We start from the raw sequence: 23,446 nt of genomic DNA, 5'->3' as shown, positions 1-23,446 counted from the left end.
TGCTGCCTAATCTATGCATGTCAAGTTCTCATCTTTAGTTAGTTCCTCTAGTCACCTCACTGAACAGTCATGTTGCTGTCCTCCAAACTGTTTAACCCAGGCCTATCTAGCTGAGGTGATCCAATGACCACAAGTTCAGAGATGAGCTGACTGCCCTGCACACTGCTGATAAACCACCGAAACTCTCTTCTGAGTGTGGTTGGAAAGCAAGAGGTCTCAAGAAATTACTTTAAAAATGTAGACTATCCATTAATGCCCTCTCCTTATTCTCTTGTAGCAACAATCCTTTAAGACATTCTAATTAGGGGTGTATCTTATGAAGCATAATTTTGGCAACCTAGTTATTGAATGTTTTGTCCTATTAAACACCTGACAAGAGCTGATATTCTCTACAGTTCTAGTTGTCTATAACAGGCACAAAAGCCTCTGATGCTCAAAACACCAGCCATTCATTCTGGTTTTGGTTACTCTAAAATCCTAAAGGTCCTGATCTGCACTACCGTTAGGCTGAGCTGCCTCAGGGTCCTGCCAGCTGCCTGGCTCTTTGTGTTTGATTTGCTGTAGGCCTCAGGGCCTCTAATATAAAACAAAGAAATACACTGAAAAGCCACTATACCTAATTAGAAGAAAGATACTGAAGATACCTGTGTTTTATATAAATGGTATATATGTTCTTAGTTCAGGCAGAAGGCAAGAACCTCTGAGTATATTTTCCTCATTACCGTGCAACTCGCATTAATCCGGTTTCCACAAATAATAGCCACACTTATTTTGTTCTCTTATGTTAAAAGCAGTTACGGATGGACTCTCAGTGAAGTCTCTCAGTTCTTTAAGGATTTTGGAATTTCTTTGTAAGTAGCCTGGATGACATTCTGCTCTCTGTTCTAGATGTGCAATGCCATTTAAGTGATAAGAATAAGGACTACGCTGTAAATCTCTGTTTGATGAATGTGTAATTGGAAATAAGAGACTCTGCGGTTACAAAATACGCCTCGCTAGGCTGACTCTTAATCCACTTTTAAAAATACAGTCCATAATGTGTTGTTGTGTTAATCTCAACCCCAAGTCAAAAGCATTCATGTATATGACCCTGTCTCTGGACAGCAGTAAGCGGTTAACAAAGGCAGACAGGGTAGATGTCAGGTCTGCTTAATATCAACCACAGAAATAGCTACCATGAGAAAAAAAAGAAAAAATTAAACTTTTATTACAATACAAATAAAAGGAGAAAAAGTTCAAATATTCAAAATATAAAGTATATAATATGGCTTTCACTTTAGTAATGCTCCTGTATTTATTTTTCCTTTAGATTTAGGTAACAAGATACCACCACTTTTTGTACCAGTCCCTCTGACACTCTGTTCAGTTGGTATTAATCATGGCTATAAACATCCTTTTTAGATGTTTTGGAGATGCATGTTCTGAAGAAAGGTAAAGAAGCCAATTGAAATGGATAGATCTGTAGCTGCTAGGGTCTAATCCTGTTTTATCTGAAGAACAAATTAGACAAGCCATGAAAAAGGGGAGAGCAAAACCCAGAAAAGAACAGCAAAAGTGCAAACACAGTGTTTGGCCTGGTGCCCTCTCTTACATATAATCTGAGGAAAACAAGTCCATCATTGTTATCAGCTACAGCAATATCTGGCAAACCTCTACCAGCATCGGACTGAGTCAGTGCCAACCGGTGCTCTCTTAGCTGGAGACCTGAAAAAAACATAGCAAAATTAGTCTTGTCTGCTAAGCCAAGTTCTTCTTAAAAACAAGAGAAGGAAAGACATGAAAGACAAAAAATAAAGTGAGGAAATAAAAGAAGACAGGGAAGGAGAGGGCCATAGTAGGAATGCAAATCTCACATATCACAGAGTGTCCCAAATTAGGTGAAGACAGTAGAACTGGCATTATCAGATCCCCATTTATGGTGTCTTTTGGACTAGTCATGCCTCGCAATCAGGACAGTGAAATCCTATAGTGTCAGAATGGATCCTGTAGTCTCTGACGATGCTGGGAGTAGTAACCCTGACTGTAAATCTCACACCTTTCAGTCAAGCTGGTTTTTTGGCATCAACGTCAAATCAAACTTCCTCCTGCCTCACTTGCCCAAAGAAAGTCATGAATGGAACAACACATCCCCTTGATATCTTGTTCAGTAATCAAACCCAGTTTCTGGGTTATTAATTTTAATCCACTGATTTCTGATGTTGTGTTTCTGTTGATTACCAGACATAGTCTCCACCAAGTCATTGGATTTTATAGATAGGAGTCCTCATTAGTATTATCTCCATTTTTCCTGTATTTGATTTTTTAATGATTTTTAAAACCAATCTTCTATAACAGTTTGCATCAAACTTTTGCTTCTTCGGGCAACCGCCAGTCTCTATATATCAATATTTGCTGTGTGCTCTACAAATCATTGAAGTCTGGTAGTGCTGACCCCAGAAAGAAGGCTGATGTGAGCCAAACCCTGCACCCAGAGACAGTGGTAACTTCAAGGAGATCCTACTCAACCATGTAAGCACTTCCAGGTAGAGCTCATGCACTTTATATTTGAACCATAAAGGGAAACGATCCACTTTAAAATTTGAATACTAGCAAATTAAAGAACCCAGCTGCTTCTACAATGTTGTTTAGATATCCCAACTTAAAAAAAAAGAATTTCCCTTACAAAAGGAAGAATGTAGGAGAACCTAATAAAATACTAACTACACAAGGAACAGAAAAATGGTTGTGAACAGACACTTTTTGCTAACTCTTTTGTGTTACAGGCATCTTTGCAAGTTGACCAAGTTCTTTGAAAGGCTAATATTATACAAGATAGTATTGTACAATGGATAATACTGCACAACAAAAAAAAAGATCATCATTTAAAGTAAGGACACAGTGTCCTCCATGTTTTTTAGGCAGGGAATCCACCTTAAAGAATCTGACACTTTTACAATTGAGTAGAAATTTTTTACGAAAAAGGGATTCTACAAATCCCCTTTTTACAATTGCCACCCATAACACCAATGATTTCATGTTCTGGGGGTTATCTCTGTGTTTTATAGAAACCTTTATAACATTTTTCAGCTGTACCATTTCTACTGCAACAAAGTAAAATACTGGTATATTTTTACCTGTTGATTCATTTTGAAAAGCAAATAGATGGATCATTAGATGAAACTGGATGAGGATAGCACAAGAGATTGTGGCTCTGTGTGGATGACTGGAAGACTGTGGTTACAACTAACTTTTTGGAGAAGTCTGACTCCTCTCCTATTGATGTTAGTGACAGAACAACCACTGATTTCATTGGAAACAGCATCAGGCCCTATAAATTACTAGTACATGTCACCTAAATAATTAACGAGACTGAAAAATTGTGTGGTAACACTCAGGCAATCCTCACATGAGCGCTGCCCTGTTAAATGATAAAGCCTGTTTGGGGCTGGGTGAAAAAGAAATAGGCACTGAAGGAATGTTACAACATTATTATTTGTGCCTTCTACAGAAAAGAGCTACCATTTCTTTCATCCTTCCAATATGTCTCCACTTCTGAAATTAGAATCTGCGTTAGAAACACACGATACCTGGCAGGCTCATGCTAAGAGATGCACTGCATAATGATATGAATAGAAAATATACAACTCATATTATCTTACACAAGGTTTGCAAATCACTATTGAACTAGCTTTACCACAAACATCCAGAAAATTGCTATTAACACTTTTCTTACCAAAAGAATAATGGCCTTAAGATAATTCATTAAAGTCTATAATCTAAAAGATAAATAGGGCTTGCCACTGCTGTTCAAATTACTGGACCTTTAAATGTAATACCTCAAGCAGCAATTAGTCGCTGATGCTTCAGGAAAAGACATCATTGCTGTTGTCCAAAGCTGCACAGGTAGGGAGCAATTCACTGCCCTTGGAATAAGCTAGTATAACTAGGCTAGTCTAACAAAAGACAAAGTGGGTATTTTATGAGTCAACATTCATATTTGACCAGCAAAATGGTTACAGGTCTGCTAAGCCTCTCTCCTGAAGTTACTCCTTCAGCCCATTGGAGAAAACTTGTCTAACACACTATTTCATACTCCACATTAGAAAGAAATGAGTTCAGTCTTGGGATGAGCAAGACCAGTGGTTGGTGGGATGCAAACCAAAAGTGGGTTTTGGAGCACCCTGTGCTCCACTGGGCTCCAGAGAGATCTGCAAAATCACTACCTCACTAGAACTTGACTGCAAAGAGCCTTAAGGAGGCTTTCAAAGAAATGGAACATTTAGTATTTTGGCTCCAGAATTTTCAATGGGAATTTTAAAAAATCACTATCTAAACCCCTGTCAGAAATCTAGGACCAATTACAAAGACAATATTAATATTTCTGACAGTAATTAGGAATTGCATTACAATCACAGGCAAAAACCTGGTCTTGTAGAAAATCTTGTTTAGACATGGTGAGCTTTTTTCCTCCTTTTCCAGTTTTCCCTATCTCTCCATGTTTTCTGTTTGTAAGGTAGCTGTATAAACACCATCTTCCTGCTCTGTATAATTGAAGGTCACATGTGGTAGTCACTAGAACACAATGATTATTGTTGCTATTGCACATATTTATGCGCAAGAACAGAGTCTGCTGTTGTATTGTATATTGCGTATTTCCCCATCATCGCTCAGAAAAAATCCAGTAAAACTGGTATGCAAAAGGTGGTTTTGATGTCTCTTCTCAAAACTTTTTCTTATATATGAAAATTGAAGATACAAGTGTAAATATTAGTATGATATCACTGTTTCTTTTGAATGTCTTTTATAGACTGGGCTTTAAGAAAGTCCATGGAAACTTGTAATTATGTCTTATAGGCGGTATTTGATTTTCAAAAGCAGGTACTGTGTTCCTCTAAATCAAGAGCAAATTTCTATTGTATTGTATAGCACCGTCATCAGCTTAATGGCACACTTTTGTGAACCCATTTGTGACAGCATGGTAAGAAGTTATTATGACATATCTGATACCAGCTTTTCTTGCTATCAGTTGGAGCCCTTTGGATGTGAGCCCCCTTTGTGAGTCTCGGAGAGACAGTGGGACATGAGTTTGCTGACAAAAAAACCACTGATTTGTCATTTCTACCATTTGTGTATCAGGATCTTCATTTGTACATTCCCAACTGTAATTCTCAGAATATGCAGACCTTCTACACAATAATACATAGTCTAGTTGTACTTAGGTGTCCTTTTAGAGCAAGGAAATTGCCCACTGTTGCTTGAATGACAGTCTACCTGCCTTTTGCAATGTAGAAGGAGTGCTAGACCATAATTTTCTTTTTTTGTTTGGTATTTTTTTGCCAATGTGATATATAGAATATATCAGCTCTCTCTGGATCTGCCCCAGCACTCTTGCCTGTCCCTTGCAGAGGCAGACATGGCAACAGCAATCTGTATTTGCCCATCAACCAACACTTTTAGCACAGAATCACAACCTGCGACATGCACGTCATTGCCCATATCTTTAATCATACTGCAAACTCCTTTTATTGGTTTAAAAATTGAGCCAAGAGATTGATGAGCTGTAAAACAGAAAATCCTTTCTCCTCCAGACACTGGTGGTACTTTCTAACACCCCAGAATAAACACACTGAGCACTGTTATGTTCTTCTGAAATAATGACAGAACAAAGGCAAGAGGGCATGAATGAGCTTTCATTACCAGAGACATTGCCATGGGAGGAAGTATCACAAGCTACTCTTGTAGGCAAAGACACCCGAATATATCCAGACCCTTTCAGATGATAGATGCTTATCTGAAACACAGGAGAGGCTGTGAGGACCAGCAGCAGTTCTGGCTGTACAGCGGAGGGAACACTCTTTTCATGCTGGCAGGGATTGCTGACAGTGACTGATCAGCTCCTGAAGGAAGCATAATTGGGGCACGCTCTGTGACTTGTGCTTCTTAGGTCCCCTTGTGACTTCAACATCTTTTTCTGATTCTGCACATGTTTCTTGACTGGTGTGTCCACAGTACGCAATTAAATCATTGATAAATTTACATTTTCTCTAAAAATTCAGATCAAGTTATAATGGTTGAATGAGTTAGGAAGGATCACCTGAGCTACAGTACCATTTTACATACTTGCCCTTAAAGAGTAACAGCAGAAACTCTCACTACTTTGATCTCCCCAGCTGCTGTGTGTAAACCAACTGGAGCTGATCTGAAAGGGGCTTGGTCTAGTCCAGTTGAGCTTAATTAAAATCAGAGTCACTTCACAAACCAGCTGTTAAAACATGTTGCCAGCAAGTTTTTCTTTGTGCAGCTGATGCCCTCTTTCCTGTGAGCTGCACTGCTAATGTTCAGCTTGGTCCAGGTTTTTTTTCTTTCTTGAACTGCCTGGGGCTCAGTCTGGCTCCATGTGTATTGCCACCCAGCTGGCTTCCAGTCTTCTAGTCCTGCCTCCATCCCCTCTCTGCTCCCAGCCTAACTAAACCTCAGCAGCAGTCAGTTTTATGCCTTTTATTCTAAGGTGGTATGCCTGCTCAGAATACAATTTTGAGGTTTGTCCAGCTGTTTTTCATCACTAGCTTCTGTGATAAGTATCTAACTAATCAGGATGCCCTGTAATATATGTCCCAAAGCTTACTGCCAACTTGCAGCTGTCAGCACTATTTCCAGCACAAACCTCTAAAGCTGAAATAAACTTTTATACATGTGTAATTGTGAGCTTGAGGTAGCTTGAATTGCAGAATTTCTTATTCCAAACTAATTAGGCAAATATGCGCTATATGCTAGGTACATGATACTGACCTATATGTACTGTGGGCTTAATTGTAACCTTGAAATCACTGCAACTATGGCAAGCCTACGCCCTCACCTGCCTCAGCTACTCTGGGATAGTAAGCTAAGCCCTGCTTCTTCTCTGAGCTGTTTAAAAAAAAAGGGGTGGTAGATCAATGTTGTAAAGGATAATGACCTCTTCAGATCTTCAGGTGCCTTTTCTTTTTTATGTTCTAAGGCTCTAAAACTCTCCAATACTGTACTTTAGATGGCTTCTTCCAGCCTCAGCCATATTCACAGGCTTACTGTCAGGCTGGACAATATGTGTGGTATTCAGGGATGCCTTCAGATGACCCCCAAAAGACAGTACAACTCCTCATATAATTTTGGGCAGTCCACACAGATGCCTAGTAATTGCTCTCTACCAAATAATGTGTAACCCATCTCATTTCTTAATTAATGGTTCAGCACATGCCATTAATAGGATTGTATTAATTTCATCCTAATATCTAGAAAATCAGGAATTTTCCATTTATAATAAATCCTGAAGGTTTACAATTACGGTCTGATTATCCTACTGTGGAATAACAGCAAACCAGCTACGTCCAAAGTTCCATTTTAAGACTCATTCCTTCTGCTTGTAAAGGTACTTTGGGCTTTGACAGACAAGATCTGAAGAGAATCAGCACTCGCAATTTATTCTAGGACACTACACCTTACCCTAGAGAGGCAGATGTTCCCTTCTGCTAGCCAGCAAAGGCAAAAGGACATAAAGCTGGAGGTCATGATATCCTGAAGTGGTTTATTAGTGCTTAGCAGTCAAAAGCCTCAATTCACTGTCTTCTAAAAAAGTAGACAGAGGAACAACAGTATTTTCATGGATTTATGCTGTTATTTGCAAACCAGTGAATCTGAAATTCTCTGATGTTGCTCTACCAAGATGACAGCTCTGCAAGACCTGGCACGTTTACTGTGTATGCTCTAACTTCTTGTGGTTCCTGGAAGTTTTGTCCTTGTACTACCTGCTGTTACAATGGTCAGTCTCTTTGCCACAGTAACGGCTCATAACTTTTATGGTTTCTCAATGCTGTACTTTCTGTATAACCCTTAGCTCATTTGTTGAACAGATTATTCAGTGATTTTGCAATTCTAGCATCTTATACAAAACTCTCTCTTACAGTGGGAAATTTTTGGATGTGTTGGATCAGACTGAATAGTCACATTGGATTTCTTAATTTTGCATACCATGCACAAGCAGTTCACAACTCAGCAAGACTCCATGCACATTTTATAATAATTGCATCTCAGCAGAAGTCCACATAGATTTACAGTTATTTTACTGGACACATCAGACTTTATTTTCAGGCTTCAGGCTTTGTAGCCTACAGATCTACAGATACTGTAACGTCCAAGCCACAGTAGCACGTGGTACAGTATCAACATGCAGTTCCTGTCAGCACTGTATGGCTCACGCCTCCTGTTACGGACATTATAAAGAATACATTAGATCTCTATTCCAGATATAAAGTCACATTAGACATCACCCAACCCCTAAACTGCCTAACCTGTCCCCAAAAGTGCCTAACGTGTCCCCAGAAGAAGGGCTGACTTCACTATACAACTTTTCCATATCACTGAAGAAGCCACACCACAAACTAATGCTCACAATCTATTCTCACAATGATATTTCACAAAAAGAGAGAGAGAAAAAAGGAAACTACCTCCAACGCATCAGGAAATTTTTCATAAAAGAATTGCCTGTACCTCTGATTCTTCATATTGTTATGCCCCAAAAAACGTCTTTCTGAAGAACTACACCCCACAGGAGAACTTCTTTTCTAGCAAAGGCGCTCACTCGGTAACATTTTGAGAGAACTGGGAGAAGGTCAAAACCCAAGCTAATTACATCATTAGCTGTGGAAAGGGCTATATATCAGTTCTCCATAATAAATGCGTAACATTTTAGTAATCTCTTAAAATCAGAATTGTGACAAGCATTTTTAATAAAATAATATACCAACAATCAAGCAGTATTTTTTGTAAGCTAAACTGTTTAGAATTACAGATTATTTTCTGTTGCTGTTGTATAGGATGAGTAGAAAAGAAAATCTAGTCTCTACATTTTCCAAGTGATGTGGTAGGTTTTAGTCACTCGAGGTTTTAACCAGTAGCTCAGTTTTACAAAGTGAAATAATACCAGCGTTTCTCTGTGTACTGCTTAAAATATTTTGAAATATTCTACCTATGTTTATATCTCAGTTTTATTTACAGCTAAGTTTCACTCGCCTCTTTTAATTACTTTTCCCCCAACAGTTTATTTCTGTGCATTCAATAACAAGTTTAGAAGTTCTAGCTTTTTGAGGATTTGTAGTTACAGGCCATCCTTAAGGATTTCTGCATTGTTGCACTGTGTTTATTAAATCGAACACTTCAAAGAAGTCAGGAATATTTTACTATTAAATCACACGCGTTTGCCGAGTTTGCCTTTGGAGTTGCAAAACTCTTACATTGTTACCGGCTGATGGGTTTCCCAGTGACTGTAATCTTCGAGTTCCGATCAAAACATAAGGACAATAGCAATAACTAGTAATTTTAAAAGGCTGAAGTCTAAACCGGCTGACAAGAGTAATACAATGCCACTTGGATGAATCGGCAAAACCCGCATAAGCATCTATAGGGGACGTTTCATGAGTGAGGAGAAGGCACTCGGTGCCCATAGGTGCTGTCAGAGCGGTGGATTCCCTGTCCAATGAGGTGGAATGCTCCGCGGGCACATGGTTTACGCTGCTCAAAATAACTTGGGACCTGCAAACTGACAAATGCTATTGCTCCGGTGGTGACAGGTTGTCCAGCTCCTTACAGCCATCCTCATAATAACGAAGGTTAACTTCCTTCACTGTATGGACTCCTAGCTGTTTCTGTTCCTGAGGACTCGAAGAATTCCCTCGCTTCCTTAACTTTAATCTCACACTTCTGGATAATTGTCATCGCTACTAACTGCCAGGGTTGGGCAGCAACATCTGGAGGAATTAAAAAAAGGTAATCCCTCAACTTTAGATCGGTCTACATTTTGATTTTGCAGCACAGGTGCAGAAGGGTTTGATGAGTATGTATATTTGAATGCTAAATTTTGCTGGTAAGACATATACAGGGAACAAATAATTTTTAAACTGACTGACTTAAATTATGCTGAGGCATATGTATTGCAGTGAAAGAGAAACAATGTTCTGCAGTATTATAAAGGGCTTGAACAGCATTGGTGGGGTTCTCGAAATCCCTCGGAGCCAGTCTGACTCCTCCAAAGAGTCAACAGAAGATTGTAACGACCTGAAAAGTTCCTTGCCGGGACTGTACTCTTCCCGGTTATTTTCCCTCCACATTCTGAAATATTTACATTCTAGTATTCAGCCTTAAACCAAGATGCCATAATTTGGATTTCCTTCTTAAGCAAAATCAAACCTAATTTAACGTGACCCCATAGTTAAATACTTTCTATTTATTTATTTATTTATTTTGTCATGTAAAATGACCCCACTGGCTATATTTAGTGCTGGGAGATCTGCTCTCTGGATTAATGTACACAACAGCTGCAGAAACAGTCCTGCTAGAAGGGCATAGCTCTCACCCTTGAGCTCTCACTATCTCCCTCTCTCTCTCTCAGAAAAGTATTTGACTGTCAGTAGCAAATGTTTGGCCCAATATATTGCAACATTAAGCAGTAATCAGAAGCCCATCTTAAGTTTTACAAAATATGTCAACAATTGACAAGAGAACAGAGTAGCTCTTGAGTTTACGTCAATAGAACATTATACAAATGACACTAAAGACACTGATTATCAGTAGTTTTGTTTTGGTCATGAGGTTTACATTTGTGAAGAAGCTCTAGTCTTTAAGAGTGGAAACAAAATCAGCAAATGTTAATGGAACAATTTCATAAACTTCAACTCTGCTCTTCTCCCTCTCCTACATGTCCTGAAGGTTCCTAAGGTCAGGATTTCTTTCTTTTTGTCTTTCTTTTTTTCTTTCAGAAACAGCTAACAAAAGTAAACAGCAATAGGAAGTGTGTTAGTTCCTGTAGCTGAGCAGAATGATATTTACATATCAGAAATTATTTATAGTCAGTTCAGGAGTTAGATAGGTTTTGTACTTGACAGACTGTCAAAGACAAAGGAGAACTGTGTGCTCTGTGCTGGTTTGCTATTCCTGTGCATTCTTAGAGATTTTACAGCAGGTCTTGCTGTGGTACTGAAGGAATGTTTCTTATCAACAGCTGCTGAGAATTAGCAGTCTAGGTATATTTGCACATACATCTAACATTAAGATGGTTTGTTAAAAATTGACACAATACCATAACAGCAATTGGACAATGCAATTTAAATTGTAATCTAAATCACTGGCAGGAAAAAAAAAATCACTTTTCTGTTTAAAACTTAACTGGTTTAGTACTTGTTTTCATAAACAGTAATATCCTACAGGGACAGGCAAATTAATTCTGTCTAATATAAATCTCATTTAAATATTGTAGTTTGAAAATATGATTCACATGTGAAGGCTTTTACGTTACAATGTTCTTAGGGAAGACTGATGAAAAAGCATAACAAAGACAGAACAGCAGACAAAAAGAAACAAATACAGTGAGAGTGTGAAAAAAGAAAGGCACAACTGAAAAACCTCAGGGGAAAAAATGCAAGCCAGATTTCTTTTGTGTCTAATTTAAGTCTTGAGTTCCCTTTTTCACTAGGAACCAGTATTTGTATGAAAACTGAATCTCATTTTAAAAACAAAACGGTGCACAGATTTGAAATTACCAGACAAAAAGACGTGCAAATGCCATGTAGTTTGCATACCCCTGCTTTTCAGGGCTTTTCTTTGTCCAGCTTGTGCTTGTTCAGTCTGGCTACACAAGCAGTTGGTTGTCCAGTCTTCAGATACACGTATACGATTCCCTTAACATTGGTGCCGCTTACATGCACAGACAGAATAGGGACTTCTGCTCAGTGTTTTAAGTTGTTCAAATTCTCATTACAGTACCTTACGCAGTGCTATAATCTGCCAGTCTAGACTGAGCCCATGCAATACATAAATAACTTTTTAACACTGAGAGCTAAGCTGTAGCTTCAGTCCCAAACTAAAACTTTACAGTAGTCCTCAATCTCATGCATTTGTGGATTTCTGCACTGCTCACACATATTGCTAGCAGGAATAATAGAAATGACCTCGTTTAAATCATTTGGGTCACAGTCCATGAAAGTGGATCTGCAGTTTTAGCCATGAAAGACTTGCAGAGATGTCTGCCTGGTTTTGGACCAGGATAAATGAATATAGTTGCCTGTTAGTTATATTTACTGTTGAGGACTTTTGTATGTAGATTCAGCACCAAACTGTGGACCTCTGCTGTATCTTTTGGGCCTTTCATATAAACTCTTTCTCATATGGGCAATCCCTGAAGGAAACTGGACTATATACGTTACTTGAGTCAACAAAAACTTGTCCTACATTAGGAGCACTTGAAGTACTACACTCAGAGCTTGTCCTGACATCTGAGGCCTGGCCTTCACAGGCCAATAGGAGAGGAGGATGGAGAAGCATCCCAGGCAGGCCTCAAATACAGCCGTCACCTGCTTTCCTTTTTGACCTTCTGATTTAAAAATCAGATTAAATTTATTTCAATTTCAATTTGACTTCGTATGGAGTTTTTGTACGAGATACTGTTTACCTTGCAGTTCAAGGAGATTCACTGAGGAGGCAAAGAGAACTTGAGACATGGGTAAGAAGGGGTCTTAGTTCTCATTTTGAGAACTACTAAGGGACAATATTAATTACAAAAAAATAAAGACTTTTTGTGATCAGAGTGAAAAGAAAAAAGGTCTTTTCATTATATGATGGTATGAAGGAAATGTTGAAAAAGTTAAAGAGCTCTGAATGTGCTTTTTCCTTGAAGAAGAGCTGAATATTTTATGCTGCTTAGGGTGCCCACTGCTACAACACTGAGGTCACAGGCCAGGGCATGACTCCAAGTGCACACAGACCTCTTGCAGTGTCTTCTGCAGAATGACTTGTAGAGAGGATTTATCCCATTCCATTTCTGAGATGATGAATCCCAACTTTTTTTTTCTTTTGTGGGCTGTGTGATTGTGCTGTCAGCAGGAAAGGGAAGAGACATTAGGGATGAAATACAGTGGTAATGAAGAACGCATTTCACCTCTCACATTTCTAGCACCAGCAGTACAAATATCACTGTTTGCTTGCAAAATAGGTGCTCTTAAGGCTCGTTAAAGTTTCTTAAAGCAAAATAGGTGCTTTTAAGGCTTTAACATTTGTACAATTTGAGTCGCATTCAAATGCCTGTGGGTGAAATGGTGAACACCTCCAGACAAGAGGAAAAGAGCTGTGTCAGAGGAGACCAACATCACTACAAAAAGCAGTCTAGATAGATCCTCTGCTACAGAAATCTAGACTCTTAAATATTCCCAGCTTCAAGTGACTTGCTTGTGGTTTGAGGTTATTTACCTCATGTTCATAAAATATTCACATGTTAAATTATATCTCTGTAAATTCAAATTATTTATTAATTCAGCATAATATTTTAAACTAAATATAGATTATATATAACTGTATATAGATCATTCAATTCTATATTCCCTTTCTAATGAAAATCCAGATAGCAATTCCAGTTTAAAAAGAACATAGAAGTAGTTTTACCAGTTAAGGCCTCAATCCACTATCACAAGTATTTCAAAAGATTGTTCAACACCCAAGCCGTTAAAAATTTATTAAAAATAATGAAATTTCCCCCAAATTCCAAATATTGGATGTTTTATATTTACCTTTTTTTCCCTTCTTTCTTCCCTTTTCCTTCCCTTTCTTCCCTTCTTTTCTCTTTCTCCCCTTCCTTTTAGAAGGGAACTTTCTTTTATAGGTAACACTTCTCAAGATTTAAGATTCAAGTTTGTACAGAAAAACTTTGCATTTTACCTGAAAACTGCCTAAAAAATTTAACTGTGTGGCATTTACAAATAGAGGGACTATGAGGTGGGAGTTAGTAATTCTGTTTACAGCTACAAGTAAATCCTGGGCAGTTTAAGTGAAGTTGCTTGCTCCAGGTCTATCCCACAATGTATCTAAGGGCAGAAGCTGGACTATTGGAGGTTTTATTTACAGAAGAGGGCCTGATTCTACTTATTTTTCTGAACAGAAGCAGTAGTAGCCATACATCAGTTATAACAGCATTTAAAAAATCCCTTCAACAGCAGACATTTGCATTAAAGCAAAGAGCAGCAGTATGTGAAGATACTTAAACCACCACCACCACCAGTCTCTTCACTATTTACAAAATTATGTAACAGTGAGCAAGAACCAGCTACCAGCCTCTTTTAGACTTACAATCAAGCAAGAGTTTTAAGGTCTGGAATTTATAAAATGGATTAGAGATGGAAGAAAATGCAACATATACTTAGAACATTAAAAAGATTATGTTGAAAAAGATACATAAAGAAGTAGTAGGATGTTTCCTAAACATGGACATAACCTTTAGCCTACTTGTTCTTAGAAGGATTTTGTTTCCATCAGAAGTTGTGGACTCACTCCTGGGCTTGGAGGCTCTCTATTTTCCATTATTTAATTACATTACTTGGAAATGGGAGTTTAGTTATCTGACTTTCTTGGTTCATTACAAGGAAAGGAATTCAAAGCTACTAATGTGTCTAAAACAGAAAAGTAAACCACCTTCTTGTACGTAGCTTTCTAAATACAATTATTAAAAATATCTTACACTCACTCACACCCCCAAACACACACAAGACCGCTAACCTTAGTCCTCTGCTCCAGCCTAACCTTTCCCATGTCTGGAGTCTCAAAATCTGTCTTGCAGCAGCTACAGCTTGTCAACAGGCAGTAATGGAAACGGTGACAATGGCAACTGCTAAGTGAGAATTCCTGCAAGCACGTAAGAATGTGATTGTGATCATTAAATGTCTGCAAGACAGATCACTTGTGTCATCTCTTAGCTTGTTTTTCATAGCTGTAATCATCCAATTGAAACACCCGTATAACTGTTAGTGTTCAACACTGTATGGGTAAATGCCATTTATGTGCAATTAAATTAACTGGAAAAGGATATAGCCTCTAATATCTGCTAAACTTTCCAGTTTCCAAACAGAGGTGCTGGGCATACAGGTCCAGAGCCTTGCTGTGTAAAGGCCATAAAGGTACCACTATGCAGAGAAAGAAGCAGCAGTTTGCTAGCTGTTCTGATACTGAGGTTTCATACAAAAGCAGTCTCAATTACAGTAATGGTAGCTTGAAAAGCTATACAGGAAAAACATGTACTGACTAAAATTACTCATTTTTAACTATAACTGAAGGCCAAAGATGTTCAAATGCTTTTTGCATCAAATCTGTTATTTGCAGATAACCTCTTTATTATGATACAGAGAAGGGGTGTTTGAAAAAAACACCTTTAGGGCATCAAGCATTCAAAGCTGTCTCTCGCCAAATAAAACAGAGGATCTGCACTCAGATGTATCTGGGATTCCCTTCAGCTTTGCTGAGATTTCACTACTGCTGTTTTCTTAGGAAAAGCTCAGGTTCTTTCAGTGAAGACTCAGCAATGAGTCTAACAAGCCTCAAACAAGAGGAAATGAAAGCGTTCGGTGTCACACTGCACAAGCTTCCTGCGGTGTGATTTTTCTCCCTTCCATGTAAGGATTTTCAGGTCAGGCCACTGCCAAAACAAACTGTGAAAACTAAGTCCACTTTTGTGAATATTTTATCCTAAAGATCACTTGCCTAATAAGAGAACATTGCCATAAGTAGAGGCTCTTGGAAACTCACAAAGCTTGTGCAATTAGTTGGCTAGTGGAAACTGAATTATTAGACTGAAGAAGTTCATACAGTCAGTTTTATTCATGACATCCTCTGATGCCTCTCAAGATAATAGGTGCCCAAGGTCACTGCTGTTAGCGTCCCAGGAAAGCAAAGAACGTTGCCCTCAATGCACTTCTTTGGTGCTGTAGGTAAGGAACCAGTCAAGAGTAGAGAACTGCTGACTGCTGGAGTCAGTCATCCCATTTTCAATCCTCAATAACACCAGTTTAGAGCTATTATTTGTAACTAGCATTGCAATTCCTCCCCTTGATACTGGTTCATTATAAGACAAATTTTTCCAGCCTGCAAAATTATTGGTGCTTTCATTGACACCACAGATTGCTGTCTACTGTGTTTGTACTAGAGTTTGTCCTTACTGCTTACTCAACAGAGTGATGTGCAGAGTTATCTGCACTTATCTGCTCGACAGAGATACCTGCAATTACTGTATACATTTTACTAGCTCCGTGATATGGCAGCAGTGTGCCGTGCACTGCCACTCAGCGCCAGCGTTCTGTGCTGCTGCACACTGGGGGACCATGGGATGGTCTCTGTGCAGCCACAAAGACACTTCTGTTCCAAGTCCCAAGCAGGAAAAATTAAAGGGAAGGCTCAAGGCATATCAAGGCCAATTCCACATCTCAGTCTAAACAATCCAGAAAGTCAGGCAAAGAGAAAGACTGAATTCAAGACCAGATCTTAATTTTGGAGCTTAGACTCCAATTTTGGCTATAGAAAGGCTAAATTATTATTAATCATCATTAATCAAACCTGTAATAGCACAGTTGTTCCTCTGGTGATATCTTTTTGCTCACTAGAAAGATGGTTTAATAGGTATCTTAGAAAATATATTCAATTCAGCCTTACTGCTATCTAGCCCAGAGACCTTGTCAGGCTGTACGCTTGGTCTCATTTGAACAAAAGCTGTTGTGCCCTGACTGTGAAATCTGAATGGCTCAACCTACCCAGTGTTTCCCTCAATCATCAGCCCTCTGTAGTCCTTGGAGACTACAACTCCTAGTAAAAAAAAAAAGAAACTGGACATCTCTCAAGGCATAAGCAAGGCATAACTAATAATTGTAACTGGATTGTCTGGTAGCCTCACAGCAACATTTCTTGAAACTCAACATTTTCCATTTAATTAGAAATATCACATAATTCAAAATGTCTTAAAACTTCAGTAGCCAAGCACTGCCTCAAAGCGCTACATTTGACTAGTACCCAACTTCTTCCTTACTAAAAATAGAATAAAAAGTTATCTTCTACACAAGCTGAAAATAGCGAAAAGTTAGACATAGTATTTTGAAACCTGGATGAGCTCTAAAAAAAAGTGACAGCTCTCTAAGGATTAAGAATTGGGCATCAGATTAATTCTCATCAATATCTTGCTTCCCAACACCAGAAGGAGCACTCTGCTCCCTTCTACCTCTTCTGTTCCGATGGCCAGACGGAAGGAAGTTGTTCCAGCTCCTTTGCTGGGGAACTGTTTGTTTTCTCCCATTCACATCTGCTCAACTGCCCTCAGAAGGGCAGAGGCAGGGTTGAAGCAGCAATTTGTTCATTTGCTTCCTACATGTTCACTCAGGACTGTGACAGACAAGTGGGTTTTGGTCTTCCATGTATGGCTGTGCTGTCTAGCTTGGTCATCTGAATCTAAGATGCTTTATACAACTGCATTACAGCTAGCCAAAATGAACCATCAGTACAAGGAAGTTTTGATGTGACTACTTTAATTTTCTCTGTCATTTTATATTTTCACCAGGTACAGGCACCCCTAGTTTTGTTATGTTGCAGTAATTTGCATTTAATTTTCCTCCTTTTGCTATCAGACAGTGGCTTCTTCACTATACTTTTTTGAAAACTAGAATTATAAAGCTATTTTGCCAATCTAAACACATTTTCTTTGAGAGCATCTCCTCATATTGCAGTAATAGTCCTTAAGGGAATTAGCAGAAAATATTTCTCACATTAGCAGAAATTATTTCTTTCATGTTTCAATGCTCTGTTCAAAAGATGAATAGAAGATATGTAAGACCCAGAACAAAGTCTCAAATAACCATACTGAACAAACAGTTGCTTTACCATGGTTATCTGCAGAAAAGCTGCACTGTGATTAACAACCTCTGTTGAGATAGACACAGCATATAAATGAGAAAATCAAGCAATATCTGTACAACAGTGGAAAATAAAACCCTGCATAGTCACAGTCAGATGATTTTCACATACCCTCTCAACAAAATTATTGCAGGAGTTCTTTAACTTCATTTGACTTTGGCAGGTTTTAATCACACAGTATTATTTCCCTACTTGCATTTCCTCCTTGGAGAGTCCAGTATTCTCTAAAGACCTGCATCGTGTTTCTTCAGCTCTGATGACCTTTACAGACATTGAGATGAAATGACGATGTGCCATTCTGAAATGTTTCAGAAAGAGTGGCCAAGAAATGCAGCAAGCTAAATTTTGCAACCATGTAAAATACGTACTTCTCCAACCACATAAAATACAGCCTTCTGCTGTATCATCTAAAGCTACACAGAGATAGATACAGCTGGATGTTATAATTTAGCCATAGTCACGTGCAGAGAGGTTAGTGTGGAGCTGCATCCCTCCAGAGATATTCTGAGACTGTACGTTCTATGACATCCCACTAAAAGCACACACTGCTCCCTTTTCGCAGGCTAAGCCAGCTGCACAGTGCAGGGAAAAGAGCTGGCTATGGCTCTGTTTCTTCCCTTCTGTTCTTAAGTAGATATAAGGCGGCACATGGCGGGGAGGTCTAAAGCAAACTTGCCTTATGTTCCAGCTATACTCCAGGTCTGCAGTTCATTCATGTGCGAGGTTTGTCTTCCAGGGTGTAAACTCCTTATGTTAGAATGTATTTAAACTCTTCAGAGTTGAAACTGTAGCTTTAGCTGTGACCTTTACAGCACACAGTATGCTATCAGCACATAAACAAGATAATATAACCCCTTAAACACGTTCAGCTTCAGTAAGGTTGCGCAGCTGTTTAAGAAGTAAAAGCTGAGCAAGCAAAAGTAGTATCCACAGAGCAGGAACTTTAAGCCTCACGGACACCTCTTTGTTCTCTTAAGAGGTTAAATTACATACTCTGTCCAGTCATGAAACAGCTTACAACATTATCTCGTGTAGGCTTCCCAAATCAATGTTGTCTTATGTGCCACAGCTTCACTGAAACACTGTGCCAGATAATTTAATGCCAAGTGTTCAATTAGTAGTGCAGACCCCGGCTCAGTTGCAGGGACTAGATAGGGTGCTTAGAAGCATATAATTTATACAGTATTTTATTTGTCATTTTTTGTACAGGCACAAACTTATCAATATTTTGGTTGGGTGCCTTTGTTGCCTTACTGATTTTGCTTGCTACATACTACCAAAATAAAACAAAATAAATAAATCTAAACTGCCAAAAATTTAGGTAAGAAAAAGAATTTCAGTATTACAAATCGTGCCCCAGGCAGAGGGACTGAGGTCTCAAAATGCACATTGGAATATGATAGCTTTATGTTCATTCACTGAAGAAGAATATAAACAGTATAAATTGAAGCTTTCCTTTTGTAAATAAGGAAGAAGGGCTGTCACTCACATTCCAGGAAGAAATACTGCAGCAGTACGAGATATTACCGCCTCATTTGCTTTTTACCAGCCCTTTTCAGGGACAACTGTCCCGCTAGCAGAGCAGAAAGCCCTTCACAGCAGAGATACCTTTTTTACTTTTCTTCTCTTTCTCTGGCAACTTAAGTCGTTACATAAGGCTGTGAATGGAAATGGCTGAGGCAAGGGCATACATATTCCCTTCTCTTGATGCCACGACAGGAACAGAACCTTCTGCACTGCGACAAATCAGACACCTTGGGGTAGGAATATTTGAAACTAACACAGCAAGACTTGCCAGGCCATAAATGAAGTAGGAGAGAGGTACTGTGCACTGCATATTCTGAGAGACAGATCCAGTAAATAGTCATGCACTTGTTTCATTCAATATCTGTGAGGTATCAGCTGTCTGAAAGGTTGCGAAGAGTATTTGTCTTATTTATCTTCATATTTAAGCCACCTTAAGATGAGTGTGTTAATAGGATGCCTGAACCCCTCTACATTCATAATGGCTCTTGCGTAAATAAAAGGGAGACTATTATGCAGAGATACTTACTTAAGTATCAAAAGGGATACTTTAGCTTTGCTTATCAGGCATGCCAGTTAAGTATGGGCTTTCTGATACTGTCTTCTCATCTGTGGTACATTTTTTCAGAATCAGGATGAACTAAGATAATGATTTTGAAAGGTCTGTATAACAGACGACGTTCATATCAAATAATGACATAATCCTCTACTTACTTTAAATAGCTTATTAGAAATAATACTTAATTTAAGAAGGTATAGAACATTTAGCACCATTATTGCTTCCTATAATGCAGTATCTTTAAGAATTTTAAATGAAAAATTGTCATTATAGAATATTTTCGTTCTTCTCTCCCCTTCTCCTTCCTCTTCTCATCCCTCAGATGTTTTTGAGGGTTCATTTACTTACTACTTCAATGTCTTTCAAGCTAAATTTACTTAATTTAAAAGTACTGTTATTGTCTTACAACTTTCAGTCCTTGAAATACCCAGCATTTAATCTATCTGATGAGGTTGTTTCTTAGCTAAGAAACACACATCAGCAATGATAAAGGTTTGAAATTGAAACTCAGTTAATAGCTCTGTAGTTGAAGTTTTGCCTGGAACAAAGTATAAATGACCACACTTGCAGTCGCTTTAGCTACGTAAGGCTACCAATGGTATAAAGTGATAAAAGATGAATTTTACTGGGTAAAGGCAATAGCATCTGGCAGTATGTACAGAAGCAGGCCTTTAAAACAAGGCTATACTTACAAGTTAGTATTCAACACACAGATGCACTTTGAAAATGTTGTGTTCTGCTTTTCAGAAGCCTGTAATTGTGTGCAGTCAAAAAATTTGCTATTGATAAGGTGTGGTCCTATTTGTCCTTTTTGTTGGCAGCATGCAAGACGACAGTTTAGAATCCTCAACTTCAATATCTCAACTTCTGAGAGAAAGTTATTTAGCTGAAACTAAACATCAAGGGAAGAGTGAAAGGAGCAGATCGGAACCAGCTTCTCATAATTTCCATTATGGCAACGCTTCGGGTGATTCAGATGAGGTAGCTGCCCAAGATGACCTTCCAGATCTCTCTGCCTTTTTGAGCCAAGAAGAGCTAGATGAAAGTGTAAACCTGGCAAGACAAGCTATTGATCAGAATCCATTGGAAACTAAACAGGATGAGCTTCAGGCACATTCACAGCATCTCCCAGATCAGCTGAAAAACACAGGAAAACACAAACAAATGGCCCAGTCTACAGCTTTGAATACATCAGACAATGGCCTGCACTCAAACTTTTGTCAGGACCATGTCAGAAATACAAAGGGCTCCAAAGGGAGCTCTCAAGATCTAAAGAAACACCACCTCCCTTCTGAATCGGAATCAAAAAAGGAATTCCTAAACAAGGCGGCAGATTTTATTGAGGAGCTCTCGTCACTTTTCAAAGCTCACAACTCTGAAAGAATAAGACCCCGAACATGCAAAAACTACAGGAGCAAAATCGATTCTAAGACTAAGCCTGCTCAAAAAGGTAGCTCTAGCCTATCTAGCACATCAGAAAACAGAGAAAGGCTTTCCATTCCAGTACCTCAAAACTTGGAAAACAAAGCAGAGAAAACATTTGAACAAACAGATCATCAACAGGCGGCAAACTTGGAATCTATCAATCAATTAACAAGTGCAGAGCTAAAAACAGAGTCAGAATCAGCATCTGTATATTCTGATGAGCCTATTGGACAACCACCATGCTTTACTCAAAAACTGAAGAGCAGGGAAGTTCCGGAAGGAACCAAAGTGCAATTGGACTGCATTGTGGTAGGAATCCCAACACCTGAAGTCAGGTAAACATATTCTGCACTTATCATTTTGTATTTCTGTAACAGTAGGTGTATGCCTTACTCTTTCCAGATATTTTGATGCATATGTTTCAGGAATCTGTAGCAGAGGTCTCTCGATCTTGGTTATTAAAATCGATTAAGAAAAAAAATTGCTTTCTTTAAATCATAGAAAAGGTTGCTTATATTTTAAGACAACATATTTTGGGACACATTACTTTCTTTGAATTTTAGAGAACTGTTTTTAAATACTGTACTTTCATAATTAAAAGAAAGTGCTAACTCCTTAGTGAAAAATGTTAGTCATCTTTGTGGAAATCAAGAATGATTGTGTAAACCAGCTAAAAACACCGATGGCTGTGATACCTCATGCTGATGTCCGAAGGTATTTGACATGAGTGAACATAGGATCCTATAAACCAAAAACATCCATACATGAACAGAGAGGAAAGGAGTTCATTTAAGTTATTATACAAATAACCAGGAGCAGCTCAGTTCTAATTCAGATTCTGACAGTGATTCTGCTGTGACCTTAGAAAAAACACTTCTGTTTTATCAGGTATAAGACACCCTTAATAACAGATACTTATTCATGTTGTGTGACTAGCCTGCTAATTCTGATGCTTCAGTTCTCACCTATATCTATGAGGATTTTGAAAGTTAAATCAGTAACATTTGCAAAGATCACTGGAGATGAAAGGAAATGTGAAAGCTACACTTTATTCATCAATGACATCAGTGGAATGAGAAACAGATTATTGTAACTTTTAAATTTATCTTGAAAATTAGATCTCATCAGCATTTCTAAATCCAAATTTGTTCATACAGAGCTCATTAGTCAAATTTACCTCTCTCTCTCACAGTGGTGGAATTATATTTACTTTGATGGGACTGTACCAATCCAATAGAAAGGAAAACTGTATCCATCTTTTAGAGATGTACTATACATACTTGCATCCTAATATCTGCAGGATCATAAATAGATACCCTTAGTCTAGACAGTTGCCTATCCTTTTATAGGCATTTTAGAAATCTGTGTTGCTTTTCTAAATACTGAATAGAACTATTTGCATCTTCAGCATCCTATTAAAGGACTCTGAGCTTCACAGATGGTCCACTTTTTCCAATTGTCAGCTCATTCTCTTCCTTATATACTTCGACAATGCTGAGTACAGCACTACCACCACTTCTGCTACAGTCGACACCTTTTATCATCTTTCTCACTGAACTAATAGGCACAATCATCAAATGAAAACTATCTCAACGTCTCAAGACAGAAGCTCCAAAGATTTTTGTGGTAAAGAGTCTTTCCCTTCCACTCCCTTGGATTTCTGGCACACCAGCTGCTAATTTTTCAGAAGGAAGAAGCTTTTACAACACACTATTAAGTATAGGAACAATGATCTACAGATGAATCCTCTTGTTGTGGACAGCCTTGTCATGAAGACAAGAAGTTGCCCAGCTCATAGGATCCCTGAACTGCGACTGCCAGACCATTTTGCCCCACTAGTGCCTTCCATAGTAACATGTAGGTTCTCAGTCCCTAACAAGACCTTGACCCCTGGTGCCACGCAGGGTCTCTTGTCCGTGACAGGAATGTGAACTTCCAAAGGACTAAATGATTTGTTTACAGAAGAGGAATCTGTTCTAAAGCTGGGGGAAATGCCTTGTTTGGGAAGAATATGCTTTCTACTACACTTCATATCTAAACTCACTGCTTTCATTAACAATTTTGAGGCATTTCCTTGGTGGAATTTATGCCATTATAAATTTTGTATTGTGTTCAGCCCTTCAATTCATAGAGGAATCTGATTAAAAGAGAAAACAGTGCCAGAAATTTGCAGTTTTTGTCAGAAAACAGGCAGAAAATATCATCATCCCCTCGATAGTA

General features: G+C 38.5%; 1 protein-coding gene across 1 annotated transcript in view; it reads left to right on the top strand.

The window, feature by feature from the left end:
• The first annotated feature begins 10,584 nt into the window (after positions 1-10,584).
• Positions 10,585-23,446, top strand: part of MYPN (myopalladin) — a 63,065-nt gene continuing 50,203 nt past the window's right edge. Inside the window, 2 exon segments of the mRNA XM_030029711.2 lie at positions 10,585-10,725; positions 20,623-21,561. Coding sequence (XP_029885571.1) covers positions 20,624-21,561 — 938 coding nt within the window. The 5' untranslated portion in view covers positions 10,585-10,725; position 20,623.

The sequence above is a fragment of the Aquila chrysaetos genome, chromosome 11 (genome assembly GCF_900496995.4).
Source record: "Aquila chrysaetos chrysaetos chromosome 11, bAquChr1.4, whole genome shotgun sequence".
Lineage (NCBI taxonomy): Eukaryota > Metazoa > Chordata > Aves > Accipitriformes > Accipitridae > Aquila > Aquila chrysaetos.
This window is presented reverse-complemented; position numbering and strand designations above follow the sequence as displayed.